Below are 26275 nucleotides of genomic sequence, written 5' to 3'. Positions count from 1 at the left end.
AAGAACTTTTCTGATGGTTAATTATATTATTTGCATTGTGTTTGTAATTTCATAGTCATGCTGCTAATCCACTACTTTGATTGGAGGGAGTTCATACACAAGCCTTAGATGACTTTTCTGAGCTCTTTCAAATTTTGAATTGTATTGTATGCTAGGGTGAATAAATTATTATAATTTTAGTTGTGGTCTTGTTGTCTTAGGTATAAAAGCACACCAGCAGAGTAACTACTGAAGAATTAAGTGGCGAGTTGAAACATTTGTGGCTGAAGTTACAGCTCCAGAATGGTAGGTTATGATAGGTTCTCATTGATCAATAAATTTTGCGTGCTTCCTGAAAAACTTTTCGAATTAAATGGTGATGTTCCCAGCCATATCTTCGAGGTCCTTGGTGAACAGTTATTTTGTTCCAACCCTCTTTGTTGCATATCGGATCCAATAATATTAAATGGCATGAAAGTTGCCGAGAATTGAACATGCGAATAAAATAACCGAAATACTTAGTGATTTATACATCTCGTGACAGTTACCGTCTGTTACATGCGAAGTATGTGCCTGCCATAAGTTATCTGGTCGATGAGACTGGCAGGGTTGGTTTCCCTCAACGAGTCGATGGAACTTAGGTAAACATCGCCCTATTGGAGTGAATTCATGCATGTGCCCAGTTTGGGATTCCGTTCCACATAAAACTTGAACAGAATGAAAAACGTGCCGTCCTGCTGCAACAGAACGGACGTCAAGTTCTCGTCAATCGTTGAAAGTTTCGTTTTATTTGACAGACTTCATTGGGCCGAGTTGATCGCTCTATTGAATCGAGGATTTACTCTATATCGGAATTTTTATTTGTTTGATGTGATTCACGAATTCAATTTTTACGGAAATATCCATATTCGGATGATATTCTCGTTTCCGGCTACACGGTTTTGTTGCTGAAATATGGTATGTATCTCCTACTCATTTCACGAACAAATTGGTTATAGGATTTCTCGCATTTAGTTTTTTCGCATAAACGATTTTCACTGAAATATATTCACACTGAAAAAGGTTATGAAAAAGGAAAATTGAATTTCTCCAAACTCTCAATTACTAGTACCGACATTAAGTTCCTCCAGCAAAAATAATACCATAAAGAAATTATCAGTTACAAATAATGTCTTTGTTACCGCTAAAGATAGGCGTGGCATAAACTTAAGATTAGCCGAAAACGAAACGTAACGGCTAAAAATGTAGGTACCTATTTGATGTCTTTTGAATGGTCGACTGGGAGAAGATGAACGCATGCGGCCACGTTTTTGTTTCAATTTTTAGAATTGAATTATGCAAAATAGCATCGAATGCTATTGTATTGAGGTTTCGTGACATAACGCCCATTGGTTTTCTATTCAACATTTTATGAGTTATTTTCAACTGTCAAGGAGATTAATGCTGCTCAAATCGAGCCTGAGTTTTTTTGAATCAATTCACATGCAGATGTTAGATATACAGTTTTCCACAGGACACTAGGAACAGTCAATTGTCCTGTGAAAAATCAGAATATGACCTCACAAGGAAATGAAATGTTAGACATTAGATCTAAAGTATTTTTTTCTGTGAACAAAAGTATATTTTCCCTACCATACAATGATTGGGTTTACGGAAAAATTTTCCACGTAATAGAAACGATAGTTTCAAGGATGTTGCAATTTCTTTCTAATCTCAATACTTTTGCAAAAAAGAACAAACAAAAAATTATGAACATAAAAATAGTTTTTCTAGCTGATATTTCTTCCCAAGTCATTGAACACCTTTGATGAATCATCCCGAAAGATTCAAGTGCAGCCATCGTAAAGCTTATCAGCGAAATAGTCCTACAAACAAGATTGGGTAGTGCTACTTATATTACAACACAGAATTTGACCTTTGTCTTCATTCTCTCCTTTTGCTTATTCAATTCCCTTGCAAATTATGAATAATAACAAGATCAAATATTACCATCAACTGTACAGTTTACCCTCAGACTCAAAAAAGCATCTTCGTCTCAAATTTGGTCATCAGGCGTTCCGATTTTTGATTCGCTAATAAGAATGTGTTGACTCACAATTAATAGAAACAAATATAATATGTTCATTCTCAATATCTCAACTGCTTAACAGATTGCTTTTCTGATATTAAAAATATGTGAAATTCATAAAAAAATGCATAACATTAATAGTTTGATTATATTACTATTTCTATGCCGAAAGTTTGCGCGCCTCAAGCCTTGCCAATACTTTTCTTTTTTTCTATTAGCTTCTACATTTTTAGCCGATGGGCTACAGTTAAGTTTAGCCGGCTAAAGATAGAAGAAACTATAACATTAGCAAATACCCGAAGCTAAACCTAAGTTTAGCCGGCTAATCTTAAGTTAATGCTCACACCTATCTTTAGCCGTAACATCTATAACAGGGAAAAAATATTAGATATGAATAATCCCCAATAATTATTAAGGTAAATAATAATGAATTCGAGTGATATAATGATTTTCATATTATTAAAATTTAACGAAAGTGAGAAAAGTTTCCTTTTTCATGAAAAGGGTGTCATGCTTCTTCAGAAATTATTAATATTTTTGCAGAAGGAATCACCTCCTACATTTTGATACATCGTGAGTAAACTCTCTGCATACTATAAGTCATAAAACTCACTGTATGCACCTTCTCTCTCTTATCTGTTGGGGGTGATAATTTTTAAAAATTCATAACTTCTAATTGAAATATTTTCCAGAATTGAAAATAGTACCACTCTATTTTTCCTGAAAAACTGCATCTATAGTCTATAGAAAATTTATCTAAATAGGTCAAATTCTACCAATTTATTTTAATCGGATAAACACATAACCCCCTCCCTCAGCTGGTCCATTGCTATGCTTTACTGCCATTCCCTCTCTCATATGGGATGGAGGACAACTCCTCAACTCCTTTTCAAATTCTATATCACCAAACGAGTGAGGCAAGTGAGGCTTTCAAGGAAACTTTTTTGCTCTACAAACTTTCCCCAGAACAAGTCTATAGTATCTCAGAAACTCTGCCAATTTAGCACAGCCAATGCTTTGGGTACTAATTTCTGCCTATGGTTGAATCACTTATTCTTTATTTCACCACTCTCGTTCATATTATTCCAATTAAGAGATTTGTTACGATCACAACTATTCAGAACTCTGAGATTACGGTGTGGCTTATCCATGTAGAATGAATTCTTGTCGTTCACAAGCTTATCTGACAGTTCAGATGATTGATAATTTCATAATAGTTTCGAATCCTGAAAGATTTTGGTCCAAAATTATAACCAGAGCCTAGGATGATGAATCAAAATTCGTATCGAAGAGAATATGCAGAGTTACCGATATTATGGAAGAAGAGGGTTAAATTGTAAATGAATAAATGAATCTAAAGTACTCGTATAATATCCAGGCAATATACATCTTTTCTGCTTGGTGTCTATAACCATAACTCCAAGTCTTGCTGTGAACTCAGACTTCCTTCATGGTTCAATTTGTATTGAGGAGTCTAATGTGAAAAAACATGCAAGTTAATATCAATAGTTAATATCAGCACTACCAACATCAGCGTCCTCAATTTGACCTAACTCCACTGCTGGGCAACGAAGTGTCTTAAAGTCTTAAAAAATAGAAACACTATTACACCAAACACAAATACGATAATGAACATTCAAATATTGGGGTAAACGCAAACAGAAATGGAGTAGTACACCATGTGCAGTAAACATTTTACTGCATCAATCAATTAGGACTGTTGCCCACGTAAAGGCCGGACCGTACTACTCGTGCTCGTGCTTATGTAACTCGGTGGCTTGCAAGTAATGCTCAAGCCGGCAGACAAGCGCACGAGCCTTAGGAGTCTATAGCTTGAGTGGCGCCGCTTGTTGTCAGTACATCAAAAGAAAACATCGCTGTTCGTCCTGTTCAAAAAACAAGGCCTACTTTCGTTTTGTCGCTCAGGATGTTTCTTTTTCTGGCCTCGACAAAGTCGATACAGGTGAACACATTGCAGAGCAGCTATATAGTAGAAATATATCCCTCGTTCCTTGCCCTATAACCCGAATATAGCACCCAGGGCACAAATGTAGAACTCCTATGTCTGCCTCAAACAAGGAACACATCTCCTTTATAAAGAGAGCATAAATAGTTCAAATATGGATCATACAAATATTTGTTCCAAATGAGATCTATATGTAATACATTAATGTATTATAGTATGAAATAAAATTGTTCTTGGGAAACAAATCAAATTATATTGGACTAGAAATTTTTGTGTTTTCACGTGGTATGTTTTTAACAATCATTGTTGAAAAGATAATTCAAAAACATCTTACATCAGTTCGGTGAATTATGTAAATATGTTGTTCAAAATCTACTTACCTTTTTCATAAATTTCAGTTTACAAAATTGATGAAAAGATTAGTGCACAAAGTTATAGCACTAAAAAGAATATATTACATCATGATGGGTTTGTTTCTGTTTCCCAAAAATAATTAGAAAATCCGGAAGATATAATTTATTCATTTATTTTTACAAATTACATGCAGCATGTGAAGGAATAGCCTATCTCATCGGCACCAAGCAGCTCATAATTTATTCAAATAAAATGGTTATATGCTGGACGTATAATAAAATCATTGACCTACACTTATACATCCACAGCACTTCCTTCTCAATGTTTACAATTTCACTGAAAAATCTCTCTGTGACACACAAATAACTAATTAAACGTTCAATATCTACACTTCACTTTCCATATAGTGAACTCAATAAACTAAATGATAATAAATACAAATTCTCTAATGAAAAACACGGCGTCAATAACATTTCTCACAATCCCCCATATTTGTTTCGTCTTACAACGCCCTCGGCGGTAGTTGAAACATTAATGGTGCCATACTATCTTCATGATTTTAAACTGATACATAGCAAATATAAAACAGAGTTACAAATATGTTAGATATCATGGAGAGGGAACATGACATTCACAAAATATGAATGCGTGCATACAGCATGGGCACATCCCAAATTTAGTATCATACAAGTAATGGTTACAAAAAAATAACACATAACAAAGTTCCCTATTAGCTCTCCGAAGAAAACATAACATATATGTTACTGGTCTCTTGGGGATATTCGAATCCAATACAAGGAAATTCGAATATTTCGCCCTTCAATTATAAAACAGAAAACTGTTATTGAACAGTTTGACAGTGCGTTTTCAGCGCCATCTCATTTTCAAATGTGTGAAACATATATCAAGACGTAGTCGCAATTTAGTAGGTACTAGGGATATGGGGGCATTTGCTATCTTTCTCCTGTATAAACTTTGTTAATTATCTATCATTAAGACAGAAAAAATTGTTGTAATGTCTTAATTATTACTGGGTGTTTTGAATTCTACGTCACTCGATATATTACATAAAACAATGATAATGATGCAAGTAGCAAGTATGACGACAAACTTCTCCTGAATATAATCCCATACTCTTCCATACATTGCTTCCGAATCGAAAACAAAAGTAGAAAGGACGCAAGGACGACCTGAGTGGCAACTCCTGGAATCAATTTGGTCGAAAAAGTCATAACGTATATGCGGTCCCGAGGCAAAGTTTCCTCCTGCAGCGTAACAGCGAAAAAAGTTGAATCTGGCCCCGCGCGTCCTGGCTAACCGAAGTTATCGCATCTCACCTTGAAGGATACGTCATAAAACTAGGATCTTCTCGGGGGTGCCGATGACCCATAAAGGGGATGAGTTTACCGGAGTGGTGCAGTTCGCACTTCCGCCACGGCTGCGTCCCTGTCGCCGGATCGCGAGGGTGGCAGTCGATAGCGCGCCGCGTCTGGTTTCAGTCGTGGTCCTGCGTGCCATCAGGAAGGACTCGCACTTTCCGGTCAGTTGAGTAATAGGCGTGTGTTCTACTTTACGCGCTTTCCACGTTTGTGCAAGGATTCGGGTTATCAATCGCTGGAACTGGAGCTCGAGGAGCTGCCTTCCAGCAGGTGAGTTTTCGAAAAAGGAACCACCACGGATGATTGAATGTTTTGGTTTCTCATCTCGCGAAAAATTAGGGTGGGAATTTGTGATGAACACTCGATGTATGCATTGATAAAAATTCCTGGTCCATATTTATCCATCCGTTGAAATTTTTGTTGGCCTTTCTACAAATTCTAATCCAAATGCATGAACAATATAACGGATATAATATTCGCCAATATGTAAATGCATATTCGACTGTAAAGAGAAAGTCATCATCTTTATTCAGCAGTCTCCTCATCAAAAATCACCTGAATATTCGGAAATCTTCTAATGAGATCAAATAAATATTATGAGTTATTCTTCTTTGGTCATCTAATGCGTTAGAGTTCAACATTGAAAAAGAGATATAAATTTATATATTTTTTTCATAATCTTCTTATAATCTCAACGTAAAGGGCCACTTTCTGAAGACATCTATTTGATACGTTAACGAAAACCAGGAGGGTGGTGAGAATCAGCTAATGCCAACATTCAACAAATAGGATTTCACTTCTTGAGAACTATGAAATATAATCACCAAATTAATTGGAAAAGGATCAGAAACCTCAAAAACAAATAAATGAAATAACAAAATACACATAACTACAAATATCATCAAAAATAAGGAGTTTCAAACTCTCGACATGCACTGAATCCAACTTACAAAAGCTGCTTCATGTTGGTATCAAAGACGCTGAATATCATTCATATGTTTCATTGAAACATATGACAGATAAGAGATTTCAATAACACCATTTGAGTGGTGTACGAACATTCTCTTCTGAATGTACATACTTAAACATTCCGAACAATGTGGGGAATACATGCTGTAAAATGGTGGTAGAAGTAGTACGTACGATTCGAGATCAAGATCAAGACGATCGACATTGGTTGCTTTACGGATGCTACCTCAAATACGGAAATGTGCCACATCTTTGAACAATAGCCTGAATTACGTAGGTACTGGGTCAGTTGAAAAGTAAAAATTACCACATGAGAGGTAATATTAGGAATATTGAATAATTTTCAGTTATTCCTGGATTTCAGCGTAATTTTGGCATGTATCGCTATGAAAATCTTTGCAATATATAAAGAATTGAATCGCCGATGTTACCCTGCCACTATTTTCATCGAAATATGTTGAAAAACCGTCGAAAATCATTGTGAAAACAAGTTCAACTTTTTTTTTTATAAAGAACAAATAAAAATGAAATAAAAAAAACGGTGTAACATCAAGACCTCCTTTTAACTTCAATTCAAAAAAAAAAATGGCTTTAAGTAGAAAATTGAAAGTGTAAATTAGGAACTAGTGAATACCGTTTTTGTATGGAGATTCTTGAGGTATTATTGAAGTATATCTTCAAATTCCTTCTAAACGATCCATTCAACGGATAGTTGATTATTTTAGATCAAAAATGTATGAATTATTGCCAGATAGGTACATGTCATCTGTTGAATTCAAAAAACTTCTGGTTGTTGCTTCGTACTCAATGGAATCAACGATTGGAGTTTGGCAGATTTTTTTCAATTTAATTGGGGAAGAAATATTTCAGTGCTGTTATATTGAGAACGTTTTATTTTTTAGCGTCCACTGTAATTTGAGATTTGGTAGTGTTCGGACAATATTCCTCGCACAGAAAAGTGTGCATTGTGATTGCTTCCTAGAATTCCGGTTCTAAAATCATATACATAGGTACCTACATACTTGCACTGATCAGTTTCAAAGAATCGAGAATAATGACTTTTTTCTACGAGCGTGCGCGTTCAACCTTTTTCCCGCACGCACTCCAAGTTGCAAAGAGTCACTTTCCCAAAACGTGCGGGAAAAACGCCTGCTATTTCTTTCCCGCACGCAAATATTATAGGGGAGACTAGGGAGCATTGATACATGGGGAGGCTTGATACAGGCTTATATCCGCGATCTGTAGCCGTTTTCAAAAGTATTATACTAGTGAACACTATTCTTTGGCAGAGGGCATTGCGTGACGTTAATATGTAAGGCTAACAGTAGTTTGTTTGTGAAATATTCAACGAAGAGTGTTTCGAGGTGAGAAATTGTAAGTTTTTACTCAAGTTACCTAAGGGTTTTATGATCATGCATTAATTCTTCGGCATAAACGAACATTTCACTGGGAAATATGCATAAAACTACTCAATTTACAGTTTTATTCGCTTTTCAAAATATATGGGTATAAGATGAAAACATGAATCAATTTAAAAATTGCTTTCAGGGAGGTTTGAGACATTTGTCGTGGGGAGGCCTGATACATGTATAATCTTCGAAAAATATTCTGTAGCTAGTTGGATAGGCCTACATGAAGGCGTCTTCACCATCCAACATATCAAAGGGATTTTTAAAAACCGTACAATCCCCATGTATTTAACGAGGCCGACTTTTCTTGTGTGGAAGTGACTAACTGACAATTTCCTGATTTTTCTACACCTATAGGACCAAAGCAAACCAGTATCATTGCTGACCTACCTACTGAGCTGAATAATCCTCTAGATTACTCTCCCAGTACATCGTATCAATCCTCCCATATGTGGGGAGGCTTGAGACAGTTTGCATGTTTTTGTGTTCAACGTTCTGTACAGAATAAGATGTTTATGTTTTGTGACTTCTATATTTATTTTGTTGAACGATTAATTGAAGAATTATATAATATAAGAAAAGTCCTGCTTCTTCAAATAATTCCGTTTCCAGAATAAAAATTCCAAAAAACGTATCAACCCTCCCCAGTCTCCCCTAGAGTAAATTAAATTCTATCATGTTTCTATGCATAGAACGTCAACGATGAGAAACCCATAGTAATGACATGCAGAATTACGTCTGTCATTATATATGAATTCATCAAATGAGATATGATCTGTTTCGTGAAATGGATATATTGATATATTTCAAGCGCTTGTAGAAAAAATATTGTTCCTAACTCTTGCGTAAAGTGTCTTGCCCGCACTCAACTGCTTACCCGAACTCTGCTTCGCATCGTTCGGGCAACGGCAGTTTCGTGCGGGCAAGTATAACTTTCCGCACTTGATAGGAAAATAACTATAATAGGGATCTATATTTTTGAAATTTGTATTGGGGTGCATGAAATGAGATCTTCATTTTTGACCGATATGAGTTATTGATATAATAAAAGAGAGAAATTTATGTGACTCATAGTACGGCATAGTATCAGAGTAAATTACAGTTTATGGGTTGTGAGACCTTTTAATGTTATACTTGTCCAAATACGGGATTTTACAAATATTTTCACCCAAATTATCTGAAAGAGGACGGTTTTGTTTTGATATCTTTGAATTTTTATTGTCTCCTGATTTGTTTTTCAATATCTATGTATCATTATTTTTTACAGTTGAGGGACTGCAACTGAAGTTGTTTCGCCTCATTTCTTCCAAAAACATAACATTCCCAATTCCAGTTTTAATATTAAGCCTCAACTGATCAAAGTAAAATCATAATCTTTCACTCTTTTGGATTTCGATATCATCACTGTATTATGATATTACAATATATTCGTTATCCTGAAAATTTGTTCAATTGTGGGTACTTTCTAATATACTGTCTGATATAGTTTCGAAACCTAAAGTTTATTTTTTTACACTTCACTTTGTTTTTTGCAATGCACTTGTGCTGAGAAGATATTTCGAATATTTGAAAGAAATAACCATTATTATAAATTGGAGAAAAACCACCAAGAATTGACTATAGTATAACTTCCAGTGAACTGATACACGACTTGCATATAATCAATTATATGTCAATTGTCCAAAGTTGCAATTAGAATTAAGGGCAGGCACGATTGGACATAATCTGCCCTATTATGTAGCTCCAAATCGTAGAGATAGTATGCGCTGATTAGAAATATCCAATCAGAATCGCTTCAAATTGGTTTTCTGTAACTCATTTCGATTTCTACCAAATAATGATTAGTTCCTGACTGTTGAAGGTATAATGATAATGGTCGCTTATGCTAAGCCAATTGCTCATGAGAACAGTTCTTACCCCAAACACGCACTCACAAATGAATATTTTATCTTTATCTCAGCTCATTATATTTTTTACATTCATAATTGAATATAGTTAAGAACATCCCACCCAGATATTCATACGAGTAATAATGAACGACAAAAATTTTCAACAAATTAATTAAATGGTTATCATTAACGTCAACTTCTAACCTGTTATCAACAATAGCCTATTGAAGAATAATGGTGGTATTCTGCTTTCATCTGTAAGTCAATCTGTAACTTTTCATAAACTCCTGGCTTTTTAGTGATCTGTAGTTTACAGAAATCCGTTAGTTTCTACGATAAGTAGTTCAAAAGTAACACTGTGATGGAGATAGTTACAGGAACATTTCCAGAATTGCATTATTTACGAATCTGTCTAGTCGATCGTTCGTACGCTACAGATTTGTAACTTACAGATGAAAAGCAGAATACAACCATAAGTCTGGTACTATTCACTGGAGTCATTGCAGCAAGAGCTTGATTAATATCAACTAATTTTTGAAATCATTAAAATCTGTTCAAGATCTTTATCTTGTTAGTTTACTAACATCTCACCGCCTAATTTTGAATGAATGCCAAATAGTCATTCAAAACCATGGTAAGCAAGTTTTAACCCATTTCTCATAGATCCTCGAAAATCCAAACTATCAATTTCTTTTTATCGAACCAAGAATCCTTGAATTATAAAATTTTTTATATTATATGACTACTAACTTGAACTCTTTAACGGAGAATAATCTGCAGAAGTGGTCATTGTTTTTTTAATGTGGTGATGAATAACAAGAAAGTGTGAGTGCATTATCAAAGTATTCCGAATTCTTCACGAAAGAAAGAATTATTATATAGATATACATATCTGATGGAAATCGAAATCGTGAATGAAAAAATTTTTCAGTCAATTATGGAAATCCAGAATGTATATATATATATATATATATATATATAATCGATTCCCTTCTACCATGAAATGGTGTAGGGTATAATAACAAAAACTAATATTAAATTCTTCCCTCGTAAACGAACTTCGACCATTCCTTCTTGTTGGCTGTCATCTTCCTTGCTCTTTCCCAAGTTTGTCCCCTTTCTCCAATTATCTTCCCCATTTGCTTGTCCCAGGTAGTAACCGGTCTTCCGCGCCTTCTTTTTCCCGTAACCTTTGCTTCCCATACTTTTCTAGCAGGTCTTTCGTGATTCATTCTATTCAGATGTCCCCACCAACTCAATTGTCTCTTCTCTATGAAATCCTGCAGAGGTTCTATTCCGATGTCCTCCCTGATAAGATCGTTTCTCACCCTGTGCATCCTTGTTATTCCCCTCACTTTTCTCAGATATTTCATTTCCATTGCCTGCATCCTGCTTTTCTGTCTTCTATCAAGTACCCACGATTCGCACGCGAATGTAAGTATTGGTCTATAAATCGCTTTGTATACATTCATCTTAGTACTTCTTGATATTTCTTTCCTACTCAGGAAGTTCTCATTCATGGCATGGTATATCTTCAATGTGCTTTCCAATCTACTGTTTATTTCCATCCAGAATGTACGAGGATATAATGAAAAATTCTTAGCGTACTATAGAACCAAACAAAATTGCAATGTTAAAATATTTTATTACTCCTCTTAATTGGATACATTTATTACAGGGAACCTGCAACGTCTCAAGACCTTCCAAAAAAATATTTCTTCTTGCTCTGCAAACCACACAGCTTTTATTACCTCCTCGTTGGTATAGAAAACGACCTTTTAAACTTTTTTTCAGTTGAGGAAAGAGATGATAGTCGGATAGAGTCAAATCTGGTGAATAAGGGGGGTGTTCTAGTAATTCATACCCTATATCACTAATTTTTTGCATGGCAACATGAGATTTGTGTGCAGGGGCGTTGTCCTGTAAAAACAAAAAACCATGGATAGCATTCTGCGTCTTTTCTCTTCGATTTTTTTCCGTAGAGTATCAGTAATGCCGAATAGTAATCACGGGTTATTTTTCTACCCTTATCCAAAAAATCAATCAGGATTACTCCATGGCTATCCCAAAAAACTGAAGCAAGAACATTTCCAGCAGATTTTTGGACAAGAAACTTCTTAGGCCGTGGAGAAACCATTCCATCGATTGTTGATTTGTCTCATACATAGTAACAATTCGGTTTAAGAAGTCTACAACGTTTTCAAATCGAGCACAGATCGAACGCGATACTTCTACCCTTGCACGCTTATGGTCAACATTCAATATGGATCCATTTTGCAGCAATTTTTCTTATGGCCAAATTGACGTGAACTATATGATGAACGCGTTCGTATGAAATCTTCAGTGCTTCAGATATCCAATTTAGCCCAATTCGACGGTCTGATAAAATCATGTCATGAACTGCATCGATATTTTCGGGGACTGACACAGAAACTGGCCTTCCCGATCGGTCATCATCTCCAATGGAAAATTTACCTCATTTGAAGCTTGCAGTCCAATTTTTCACGGTCGCATACGAAGGACCTTGATCACCAAGGGTGTTTAGCATATCTTCGTAAATCTGCTTACCTCTTAACTATTTTGAATACAGGAACTTGATGATGGCTCGATACTCTAATTTTAAGATTTTCAGTATTTCGGTGGACACCTCTGGTTTACTTTTTTGACCTGAAACTTCAAACTGACACTTTTAATGAGTTATTGTTCGTTGCTGTGGCAACGCAATATTTTTTTTATGCATAGAACTGGTCTGGGCTACTAGATATCAATACATCCTCGTACTTCAAACTCATATTTGCGTTGAGTATGTTGAATTTTATCTACGTAATACTATCTAGAGTTATTAGGAGATAAGAGATCTGCATTATCAAATTGAATTCAGCAAAGTTACAACTGGTAAGCTGAACAACCACTTAACTTTACTACTAATCACTCCCACAGAAATTCGTGATGCTCTTTTCATCATTTAGGAAATCCACGCTTCAGTTAATGGAACGATAATTCAATACCGAATCTGACATGCCGATTGTAGAATTCCGTGACTTGGTTAGCAAATGATTGCCGCGAAATCTCAAGCTGTTACGGGAGGTATCAATTATACTGTGAGTGAGCAGAATGTTGGGGATTACATATTATAATATTGGGTTCTACTGGATTTCAAAATTGCCTCTCTGCTTCCGCTATGTTGGTCTCATTGGATGGGATGGCGAACGAGGTATTGCAGGAGCAAACGTTGTGCCGATATAATGGAAATTCTCACATCGAATAACACACCATAAAATTGGGCTATCGAATTGATGGGTAAATCTTTCGAATGCTGAAATTCCTATGCCTGAACGAAAAGGCCTAAATCACAGGATACTCAGTATGGGTTTCATGGATCAATATAGTTGTTTTGACATCACAACATATTATTGAGTTCCGCGAAAATATCCTGAAGATGATATTATGAAAATGGATTGATTCAAGAACTTCCATTTGATGGTCGAAAGCCAATATTCAAAATACTAAAGTGACTACTTTTATCACTTCATTTATCGTGAAAGCATTTCCACATTTTGATACATCAACATTGATCGCAATTGCCAATGTTCCTATTTTTTTGTCCCATTGGTACTAGATTTGAAAAGCACGAAAAAATAAGGTGTTAAAGGGTGGCTTAAATTACAGAGGAGTAGTACACCAGTAAAATCGCTATATAGGATTATGACTATACACCAAATTTCGTGTAGTTATCGCCAAAAACAAATGAGTTATGAAGAAAAAATGATAATCTTCATTTGCAGTTTTTTCGAGATATCTCAGGAACCATCAGAGATATTTGGGAACTGTTTACACCCACCCACTCATTCTTGAATAACGCAACTTTTTCGTAATTTAAGCTACCCTATATTTTTAACGGTTTTCGATATCCCTGTAGTCTCCCTCTAAATAGTTCTAACCCTTTACATAGTAAAACTAATATAATGCTAGTTCAAACTGGGCAGAATTGTCAACGACGGCATAGAATTGCTCATCATTCACGAAGTGGATTTGTTCTCTGCCTCTCCAAATCGAAATGGTATTGAGCATGTCTGGTCTGCAGTGTCACAATAATTGCACTGCTTACTCACCTCAGGCCTTACAACAGTTCGTCAATGGTTTTAACCACATTTGTCATCACATTTCTCGAATTTTCATCGACCAAGTTGCTCAATAAAATGAAATTTAAAAAAAAAACGTCAATACATTAGTCGAATTATTATTATGATGTGATACAGCCATAAAAAACTGTTTCCTCTTACTTTGGAACTCCCTTCAACTATTTTGACTACATTCAATGCAAGAATCAAAAATTTTTGTAATTATCCATTAATTTCTTTTAGAGATAGATAACCATTTCCTACCACTTCAACAGATGCATTTCATTTTTGGGTTAATTTTGTTGAATTCAACAACTTATGTAACGTCTTAAGTCAAAGAAGGTAGCCAACATTTACTCTTCTTAAGCATATTATGTGTCAATAATTTAATTTTTTTCCATAGAATGAATGAATATATTTAAAAACTGTATATCACTAAATTAGGAGTTCTTTCACTCCGTTTTTATGAATGTAAATAATCATATCATTTCAGATTTTCGAATTTATTTACTTTCTGAGGAAAATTCTATTCACGTTGTGAGAAACGTGCTGAGACTTTTACGTAGAAAGCACAACATAGGGCTGATTTAAAATACAAAAATGTTTATACAAGTGTCATAACCTCACATTTTTGTACTATACAGCGTGAAATGTGTCAAATTTGCAAGGCCAACCGAGTGCTTTTATAAAAGTGAATGGAGTTCATGAGTGTCGTCGTTGAAAGAGTGTCTTCGAAACTTTCTTTGATATAATAGGTTTAATAAAATATAATTTCGAGAGTCACACTGTTGTATGAGGGATGGAAAATCTTCCACAGGTCTTATTGGTATTGAGCTACGATAAGAATACTCCGTACCCTTTTCACATCGAACTTGATGTCGCACAATTTACGTAGGACATCAAGCAATGCTATGTTGAACGAAGAGAACATGGTACAGTTGACGGCAAATGTCTTGACAAAAAGTCCTTGCATTTAGAAGAGTCGATTATAGAGCCATGCCATCATCTGCTGTAAGTGAAGAACACGGGGTTGATGTGTAGTTGTTATTCACCTGTTTAGGGAGTGCCTCTGAAGCGTGATATCCATTTGAAAAAGTCATAATTCTATTTTTTATTTCTCTAACGCTCGTTAAACGTTTCCTTAGCATCGTCAACTTCACTGTTGTAGTGCCGGGCATTGATGTCTAGTGAGGAAGGAATCTCTTGTGAGCTTTCATGATGTCTTGCACCACTTTTCTTTTATATTCTCCTAGCAACAATTCTCAGTACATCTCAATATAATAAAAATTTTACTCACTTGGTTTTTCTTTTCAGAACTTAGTTCTTAATTTCTATCCGATTGCAATTATGAAAAGTGATCCCGCTTGAACTGTCATTCCATCTCCGAATCCTTCGAAGAAATTAAAATCGATTCATCTTTTCCATGATTTCTCGTTCATTTTCGGGACCAATTAACTCATTTAAGTCATGGAGCGGAATGAGTTCCGCAAGTAGATTGATCCTTACCTAATTTCCTGTAAGAATGATAAAGTTATTAAAATTAGCGAGAATTACCGGCGCTGCCTTTAGTCTTTAGTTAATTTATTCAGTTCCCGACTCTAAAACTTCCAAGATGATTGGATGCGGCAGATTCAGTATTTGAAATTTACCGGGAATCAATTTGTGCTTTAATTCTTTTCAATTGGGGAAATAATGGAGCCTGGAAGATATAGAATGTCATGTTGTTGAATTCATTTCATTATCGAAATATACAATTATCAATTCCGACATAGTGTTCAAATTTACAATTAATAATGTCCATCAATGAAATTGACAAATTCACGTAGGAAATTAATTTTTATCCTCTTTGTTGCAAACATACTAGTTTTCAAGGGCGGTTCCAATAGGGGGGGGCATAGGGACTTTGCCTCCCCTTTGCGAACTTGAGAGAAATATTTTTTCGAATATCAGGAAATGATTTTATTTCCATCTTCAAATATAAATGAGAAGTTTCCTTTCAAACATATATTAAAATTATAAAGATTTATGTATTTCATATCAACAAACACCTTACAGAATTTCAAATATAGTGATTATGCCTCCACCCCATCACTCCTGGATAGATACTCATATCGAAAGTTGCCCTTTGAAAAATCCAGAAAAAGATGGTGTCAGTTACAAATTCGTCAAGACCTAATGGTTGCCCAAATCTCGATGAAATTTCGAGATTCATTCCTAGAAGAGCTGCTACTTCAGAATATTTATCACATTCAGATCTACTGTAATTTTTCTGGTAGATACGTGTGTCGAAAGTTGACTTTTGAAAATTCCCAAAAAGATGGGGCCAGTTGAAAATTCGTCAAGACCGAACGGTTACTCCGAGCTCGATGAAATTTCGACATTTTTTACTAGAACAGTTGCACTTTGAGAACTCGAGAGAAATATGACGGAAAATTAGTTTATTTTTTCCTTTGAATGAGAATGATTTTCAAAGTAGTCTTCTTTCAAACATATAGCTTATATTACAATCTTAAAGATAAAGGTACCTATTTTATATCAACAAACAACTTATAAAATTCCAAAAAAAATTATGCCTTCCCAAAATCATTCCTTGAACCACCACTGCTACTTTTTGTGGGTTTGTTCCTAAAAACAAGTATAATCATTGCTTCTGATGATGAAGTATAGGGTGAGAAATATTCCTGATATAATCTTTTTACGAGGCACTGTCAACGTTCTGGTAGTAAAAATAAATTCACTATGTTGTTTTTATATATTTAATTGTAGGACAATCGATTTCGGTTCAATTCAAACCATCATCAGGCCACTTGAAAACATAATATATAAATGTTCCAGTTTTATTGTGATGATGTGGAAAGGAGCTTAGCAAGAGCATGCAATCATATATTACCTAGCGTTCTTCAGCGGAATCTTCTAAATATCTCGACATTTTCTGATTTTATGGTTTAATGATCGATAAAAATTTCTTTCGGTGTGGTATTCTATATAAAATCCCGTACAACGTGAAATATGTGTCTGGCATTTTCTTTCTGAGATGGAGCTGTCAAGTGTCCGAGCTGTCACATGTCAAATCGTGTACAGTTCTTCTTGCTATGGTTGGTACATTTATCAATTTAATGAGACTGATATAGCGAAGATTGAAATCCAACATCTCGTTCTGTAAATCTCAGTTGAGTACCTTTTACTCAAGAATGGTACCTATTTTGAGATTCTATGAAAAGTTTACAGAAATCGGCACGAAGTTCTTGTTAAGACATTTGATGAATTCAAAGTTTTGACATTAGAGTTTCATGTTTTTTGCGGGGTTCTCATCATTATAAAATGATGTAAGTTTCTATTTGTTTTCTTATTCAATTTCACTGCATTTTGCTCTTCCTAATTCCCAGCCCTTTTCTTCCGTTATCCACCCTTTTTTCCACTTATCTTTCCTTTCCTGTCTATTTTTTTTATTCCATTTCCCTCGTTGTTCTTTCTTTCCTGTCATTTTCTCTCCTTTTTTCTCTTCCACTTCGAATTTTCTTATTTTCTTTTGTTTTTTTTCCATTCTGTACATTGATGATATAAGCCTTATCAATTTGCCAAACATATTCCAAATCTAAATAAACAATCTCCAGTCGAAAATAATTGGACGAAATCCTCTCAATTAAGGCCCTCACGGATGCAAAAGCGACTTGAACGAGGATCTATTGAAGAATATGAAACAATGTTTCCAGTAAATCAAATGTGTTTAATTTAATTAGGTACAGAAAAAAGAGGGGAGCTCTTGCAAATTCATAAGCTGTATTTATCCCTCAATTTATCGCATGCAAAACCCGCCAGTCTAGTGTGAACATTCCTGGTAGCCAAATTAATTGAAAAACACATAAATTGAGGGCTCTCTTAAACTGCGGTAAATATGTTCTCAGTTATTGTTGAATTATCTGATATTTCCTCTAAAAAATCTGAAGCAAGAGAAAAAATATCTCCGAAATTCAAACCATGATCGTGTTAGTCAAATTTTCACAGAAAATGGGAACTGTATATTTCTGAATATAACGAAAATCAATGTTTGAAATTTATAAAACTATTCTGTGAAAATTGAATAACCCTATTTCATGTGAACAAAAACTGGTTTATTAATAAACCTTTTAGGGTTTTCACTCCCAATCTCTGAAACAAAATCATTTTTTCATTGATTTTGTTTCAGAGATTGGGAGTGTAAACCCTAAAAAGTTTATTAAGAAATGCAGATCCTCCCAGAATAAATTTCAAATGATGTCTCAAAAACTGGTTTAGGCTTGGAAGGATCTGATTTTTTTAAATCATCAATATGTAACTATAATAATTCCGCATATCTTTTATAGCTTGAAGGATTGTAGTCGCTTCACGAAAGGAAAGGTTTTAATCATTGAATTAAATTTATTCTAAATTTATATATATTATATCCACTTTCAATGTGGAATCATTCGAAAACATATCATTTTATCACATCTTACGTGCTCCTATGGTAGATTCGAATTATTTTATACAATGATTGAAATAACCACTTTCAACCAAGATCAATGCATAAAGTGATCATAATCCATTCGTTTGGCATTATGGCATCCACATGACCTGTTTTTTATTGGAATAAAAAATTCAGTACTGAAAATGAGGTGACATATTAAAAAAATTATCTTCTCTCAATCGTGGATAGGGTACAGAATTCAACTCGCATAGTATGACTATTCTTTCTTGGAAAATTTATCGAACTCTCGTTTTGAATAAACCTCATGCACGTGTATAATATACTCGGCGAATAATATACAATTATCCTGTCGAATTCCTCCATGAGTTACCTATTATTCATTTGACGTTCGAATCAATAATTATTATTATCCATACTAAGTTCGAGGGTGGGATAGTCGGCTTAGGTGTTCACACTAGCATAAGTAGGGATATATTGCTCTTTGGTGAGGGTGAGCTTGTACAACGATAATTTAGTCGTTAAGTGGTAGAAGTTTCCCACTATCAAATCCGAATATCAACAAGTTTGCCAATTTAATTCGCCTCACATCAAGGAATCGATCTTTGAATAATTGATTCATTCTGGGGTGTGCTATCTAATTAAGAGGGTCTTTCGTTTAGAGATCATTTTCGTCGTCGGTTGGGAGAATGTGAACGAGCCAGAAATATGTATCAGAATATGAAATACGTCTGCAATCGACGTAGCTCTTTCGACCATAAAGAGCAAATTAAGCTTGAATTTTCGGGGATAAGTTGGCATAATCTGATATTATAACATGAGCGGTATTGACAGGGTTAGTGTTGTGACAAAAATATAAATACCATAAAAAGATGGCAAATTGGCTGGTTCAATTCGGATCGTAACACTTGTTGATATTCATATCAGCGGGTGGTAAACATCTAAATTAATTCTTATCAATATAAATAACAATAAATGTTGATATTTTATGGGAACAATGTAGATTCATAATATCAATATACATAAGGAGTAATTCGATAGGATGGTAAATGATTAAGGGGAAGTAGCACATACGATTCGAGATCAAGACCATCGACATTGGTTGCTTTACGGATGCTACCCCAAACACGAAAATGTGTCACATCTTTGAACAATAGCCTGAATTACGTACTGAGTCAGTTGAAAAGTAGAAATTACCATGTGGGAGGTAATATTAGTAATATTGAATAATTTTCAGTTATTCCTGAATTTCAGCGTAATTTTGGCATGTATCGCTATGAAAATCTTTGCAATATATAAAGAATTGAATCAGCGATTTCACCCCGTCGTTACTTTTATCGAAATATGTCTAAAAACTCTCGAAAAGTTCAAGTTTTTTATCTCATAAAAAAGCAACTAAATTGGAAAACAAGAGACGGGGTGACATCAAGGCGTCCTTCAATTCAATTAAAAAAAAATCAATGCTTGAAGTGAGAAATTGAAAGCGTAAATTAGGAACAAGTGAATGCCGTTTTTGAATGGACATTCTTGAGGTATTACTTTCCCTTAAGAGTTCTCATAATAGAACTTTTTGAAATCGTCAAAATCTAATTTCTTTGCTCATAACTCAAGAACGCTGTTAAGTAGGAGGCTACGGTTTTCACTATTCTTTGTTTCTCTGAAAAAGAGCTCGGAAATGTGTCATCCGTTTTTTCTAGCTCTTATAGTTTTCGAGATCCCATCAGGGAATTTTGCCACCTTGTACATATTACTTAAATTTTCGGTGTCTGTACATAAACATTACTATGGGTCGTCTTTATGAAGAGCATTGCATTAGATAGTCCACCTTTATCTAGATTTTTTCTTTATTTATTATGTATTTTTCAAAGTTGCCCTAGCAGAAATCCTATTTTTGTTAAGGAAATCCCCTTTTTGAAGGGATTAGGTACCGTTTTAGTATTTGTGTGGTTAAATATGTAAACTTTATTTTTGAACATTTCTCGGTTTTTTTCAATATCTGACAAAAAATAAAGAATAACAATTAAAAAACTGTTTTTCGTAGGAATGATTCTCCGTTAACAATTGTACATTATTCTTCAGAAAGCAGATTCTTCGAACAATTTTGCCGAACCACTATGCAATATGAAAACAGTATAACTAAATGAATAAAGTTTCTTCTTGTAGTATCAAAGAATATCAAATCTTGCATTCAGATAATAAATGGGGATCTGTAATTCCAGACCATATTTCTGAACACTAATTTCTAATTTATTTTTTGACGAAGGAAATTTTTATATAGGGTAATCCAGGGTTCTAACTTCAAAAATTCGGTTCGTCATGAAAAATAAAATTAAAATTTTTGCAAATTATGTTTCCGAACTTGCTGCGTTTTCGAAATAAAGGGGGTCGATGTTTTCAGGGTAAAAAAAATTTCAGTGCTCCTACAGAATCTTTTGTATGTAGGTAATTCTGAGCAGTTTCTCAGAATTAATGAAAGTTGAAATTATTAGGATTTAGGAAGAACAAATAAATAATACCAATGTCAGTTACATTGAACCTTGGACAGTTAAAACCTGGGTTGGCATGTACAGGCTGGGCAAAATTGGTGATACCTGAACTCGTACCTGAACTACTACTTTTTAACCCAACGAGATAGAGAAAAATGAATGTACCATTCATGTCGTCTCTTTTCGAGAAACTAATACCATCAACTGCATTCGTCTATCTTCTTCTGTTCTTATGAAAACACAAGTTTAAAATTCCTTATAAAGAATCGCCATTTTTTTACCGTTTCAGAAATATATTATACATCACCCTCAGTCTTTTTAAGTCCTTTTAAACTACGGTTTTCATAAAAAAAAATATATCTTTATGTTATCTTCAAAACGTTTTTCAATTCATATTATTTAGATATAAACTTTTAGGGATTCTTGCTTCTGATCAATAATGTTTAACTCTCAAAACGCGGGAGTAATTTTAGAAGCAAGAGCCTTACTAAATTTTTTGAGTTTCAGATGTTGAGAAAAAAATTCAAAACAGTTTTAATGGAAATTCCCCCAATCCAATATCTCAATCGATATTGACTTTGTAAGTTGGTAATATTTGAAATTTTCATTTGTTTCTCATTGGGGACTGTTTGAAACTCAATACATGATGAAGCATTCATCACTGAAAATAATGATGAATTGATAAAATTGATAAGTTGAAAGTCACAATGGGGTATTTTCCTAAATTTCAAAATATATATCAACGAAATCCTCATATCTCAAATATATGGAAAAGTATTTTTTTTTCTATTTTTACAGTTGTATTTTGCCTGTTTTTAATTACGGAAATTCACATCGCGGAGGCATTCTCCCAGAAACATTCTACGTCACTTTTACAATCCGGCATCGTTGGAACACTCATCAATGTTTCTCATCAAATTTTCTGATCTCCATATATTATTGCGTCTATGGTTGTGTATTGCCATCAATGACTCTCATCAATGTTTTCTGATCTCCATAGACTTGATAATATATTATTGAGTCTATGGTTGTTTATTGCCAGTTAATATTCGATCTTCCTTGGGCTGTTATTGTTGATGAAAGAAGGCATTGCTGATATATTTTATAGGTTCCTAAAGTCATCAATATGAAAAAGTTTACAGGTGGTAAATTTTCACTGCTTGCTTTTGAAAAATTCGACTCCATTTCCACAAGTTATAACAATCTGACAAGAACGTTTAAAACAATGTCAGAAACTGTCATCGGTTTCAGGAAGATATAATTCTGTATCTTGGAACATAAATACATAAATGCATTTATGTTCCAAGTTCTATATAATATCCTCTTGATCAGTTCCGATGTTGTCGAATTCACAAAAATTACTAGACTCTAGTAAAGGCATTCTACGTCACAAGCTCTCACAAATGTTTTTTCAAAGGCTATATTTTTTTTCCTACTGAATTTTGAGTGGAACCTTTTATGTGGTGACTAACCAATGGAAAATGGTTTCCAAAAATAATTTTTAATTCTTTTTTTGAGTTTTAGGAAAATACCCCATTGGTCGAGATTAGTGATTTTAAGTTGAGTATGTTATTATGCTAAAGGGAGTGCTGAAATATGTTGGATTCAGCTTCTCTTTACCAGTAGGTCCCAGGTAGAAGGGTGTTGTCTCGAAGACGTCTTCATTAGGTCTTCATTGGTCTTCGACGTCACTCGGACGTACAATAACGTCTCTGAGACGTCAATTCAAGTAGGCTAGTCAGACGTCCTACAAAGACGTCTGAATAACGTTATTCTTAGACCACTCTGAGACTTTAGACTTATAATTTTTTCAAGGTACAATATATATCGCACAGTTTGAATATAGATATGTAGATAAGAAACGGAGGATAACGTCCGTTAAATTATAAATCGCCATATTCATATCCTTTAGATTCAATGAAAATGAAAAAAAATATGACTAGCTATCCTGTTCCATTTATTCTATGTAAATGCATGTGTCATCGCATTGATAAAATTCATCTTTTGCTTCATTTCCGTTAGTACACAGTCTTGAATACAAGCATAACTTTTTCTGACACACATTTTCGTGATACTCAGTACCAATAATACCAATATCTCAAACAGCCTCGACGATCGGTTTGGCAGCGAAGTCGGCTAGGATGCCGTAGGTAGCATGTTTCAAATCCCGTCGTGGTCATGGATGTTTGTGGGTGTCTAGTACCTAGGATTTAAATAATGTTGGCTGATGTGCACGAACACAAGGTCAGGGGGAATGGGAAGAGAAAAAATATATAACAATCGTTGTTGGTTCACATTATGTTGTTTTTTGTTTCATTTCTATCCATGAAATTCTAAAATTCTCAGAAGAATACTAACGTCCTCAGTACGTAGAAAAGATGTACACAAGACGTAAAAAGTACCGAAAAATCGTCTTTCAAATTCGTCTTCAGGCTGTGACATATTAACGTCACCATAAAGTCTCAGAGACGTCACCAAGTTGGTCCCATTCATCCGAACATGACCAACCAAAGACGTCTTGAAGACTAAAATTTCAACCTGGGGTGAACTAATCAAAATAAGCCTTCAACATCTGAGTTTTAGAAATTATGACACACCTCTCGATCTCGTGAAAAATTTCAACATCAAACATAAATCGATGCTCTAATGAAGAAGTCGACAAGTTATAAATGGAAGGATTGTGTCAGCTCATTTGCAGTATTTTCCCAGTTCCGGTCCTTCAGTGAACCATCCACTCCGAACTAGATTAGAGGCCGAGAAAATAGCTGCTGACTTTTTCGGCTCGATCCCAGCACGCCGTTTGAATATTAAACGCAATCTTAGAGTGTAGCTCTTGACTGCTGCTATACATCATCACTTTATCGCGTTTTAGTGTTCGTAATAGCTGTTCGAATGAGGTTTTTGCCGAGAACGAAAGGTCCTCCCAACTTTTCCGATATCGAATCCCGTTACCGAATTTCAATATTTTTCATCAACAGTTGGTCCCTGATTGAAACTTGAATTGTTCTTAGTTCTAAACTTTCTATCTCCAACGATTTTTTGACAACGACCTCCGAAACAGCAATTCTGAATTGAATAGGATCTCCAGCGCAAAAGAACGTCCATTTTTATTAGCTGTTATTGATTAGTAGGAACTGCCTTATTCTTTCGTTAAGACCGTTGAAATCAATCTTTTTCTTCTGTTGAAACTGCCCAAGTGTAGTTTCTGAAATAAGAAAAAATTTCACTCGCGTGATTACTATACATATATCTACAAGATACTTACTTAATTTCGAGATAGTGAATGAAATGAGAATTTAACCTTACAAATATCTGTCAAAGCAAAACAAATAGAAAAATACTATATCCTTTTACAGGGTGATTCATAACTACTGGGACATAGGCTAAGGCCAGATTGTTTGGAGCAAAATATGGCGATAGGACCAAATATACATCAATAAAATATTGCTGTGGAAAAAGATAGAGGGCGTTAAAGTTGAATTTTTTTTTTCGTTTTTTGCTAATAATTTCACTTTATATTATTTCATCCGTTTTTGAGAAAAACACAATTGAACAGTTCAGAGCATCGGAAGGGGATTTGAAGTAACGATTTATTCATTTTATTTATTTATTTCGACGATGAAGCATAATTAAAAACAAATTAACATAAAAAGGAAAAACTTAAATTAAATATTTTACTTGGCCTCCTCCAACTTCTATGCCTTTTCTAATTCTTTTAATGAAGGACTTTCAAACTTCTTATAAAAAATTCAACTTTAACGCCTTCTATCTTTTTCCATGGCAATATTTTATTGAGGTATATTTGATCCTATCGTCATATTTTGTTTGAACCACAATCTGCCCTTAGCCTATGTCCCAATAGTTATGAATCATCCTGAAAAAAGAGAAACACAAGCAAACTTTCCGTGATTTAGTTGAAAAGCTGATCAGTAAATAATCAATAGGTACCTAATCCTAATAAAGAAAAGTTTTGAGAGTAATTTGTGAGGTTATATTCCTGCAGCTCAAAACAAACAATGTAGATATTCATTTTATTATTGGAGAATCCATCTTTATAAGGCAGAAGTAAGGATAAAGTGACTTTGATAATAATGACAACTAAGACATTCAAACGCTTCCTCCTAAATGTCGCCAGTGAAGTGCCAATAATATCCAGAAAGGAGCATAATTCAATATTATCGAAACTATATCGATAAAAAATCGTCAAATTTTTCGATTTCATCGAACTAGCAAACTACTATCGCTTACAGTATCAACAGAAATTTTATCGCGTCGAGAAAGAGCAGATGCTGAGCATGGTTTCGGTCTGCAATCTGAGAATTGAGGTAAATGGACATCTTCGCTCTGAGAGTTGGGAAAGTGGGCTGAGTTGATGCTCGTTTTCTGTCAGATGTCGCTAGGGTATAATTCTTTACTGCTGCTTATTAATTTCATTTTCGTCGGGGATCGAGTTGTGTTGCTCTGATGAGCTTTAATGACCGGAACTATGAACAGCATCTTGCCTTTCTCGACGAAATTTTTTTCTCTTGATACTTTGAGTAATGGTGGTATGCTATCTCGATTCAGATTGAAACATCTTTCATTTTTTTATCAGCAGGTGTTATGTTTCTGAATTAATATTTACCTGATTTGTGAGCCATAAAAAGTGATATTTTTAGTTATATCTCATAAACGGTTTTATCGAATGAAATGAATTTCGGAATATAGTTTTTCTACAAGCGTGCGCGTTCAACCTTTTTCCCGCACGCATTCCAAGTTGCAAAGAGTCACTTTCCCAAAACGTGCGGGAAAAACGCCTGCTATTTCTTTCCCGCACGCATTTGCGTGCGGGAATGGATTAGCAGGGGTTTTTCCCGCACGCAAATATTATAGAGTAAATTAAATTCTATCATGTTTCTATGCATAGAACGTCAACGATGAGAAACCCATAGTAATGACATGCAGAATTACGTCTGTCATTATATATGAATTAATCAAATATGAGATATGATCTGTTTCGTGAAATGGATATATTTATATATTTCAAGCGCTTGTAGAAAAAATATTGTTCCTAACTCTTGCGTAAAGTGTCTTGCCCGCACTCAACTGCTTACCCGAACTCTGCTTCGCATCGTTCGGGCAACGGCAGTTTCGTGCGGGCAAGTATCACTTTCCGCACTTGATAGGAAAATAACTATTTTCATTGACTTGATGAATTTTTTTCGTACACAA

General features: G+C 34.7%; 2 protein-coding genes across 2 annotated transcripts in view; one reads left to right on the top strand and one right to left on the bottom strand.

Moving 5' to 3' along the window:
• The first annotated feature begins 5854 nt into the window (after nt 1–5854).
• The window catches only part of LOC123315983 (protein O-mannosyl-transferase TMTC1-like), a 443528-nt gene continuing 423107 nt past the window's right edge, over nt 5855–26275 (top strand). Inside the window, exon 1 of the mRNA XM_044901893.1 lies at nt 5855–6016. The gene's annotated coding sequence lies outside the window, so the exon portion shown is untranslated. The remainder of the gene's footprint in view (nt 6017–26275) is intronic.
• Nucleotides 11048–11485, bottom strand: LOC123315984. The gene has a single exon (XM_044901895.1). The coding sequence runs from the start codon at nt 11483–11485 to the stop codon at nt 11048–11050; it is 438 nt and encodes a 145-aa protein (XP_044757830.1).

This window comes from Coccinella septempunctata, chromosome 6, assembly GCF_907165205.1.
Source record: "Coccinella septempunctata chromosome 6, icCocSept1.1, whole genome shotgun sequence".
Taxonomy (NCBI): domain Eukaryota; kingdom Metazoa; phylum Arthropoda; class Insecta; order Coleoptera; family Coccinellidae; genus Coccinella; species Coccinella septempunctata.
This window is presented reverse-complemented; position numbering and strand designations above follow the sequence as displayed.

Excerpts from the sequence above, each read along its gene's own strand:
- LOC123315984 (XM_044901895.1), bottom strand. The coding sequence starts at position 11,485 with ATGAATGTATACAAAGCGATTTATAGACCAATACTTACATTCGCGTGC.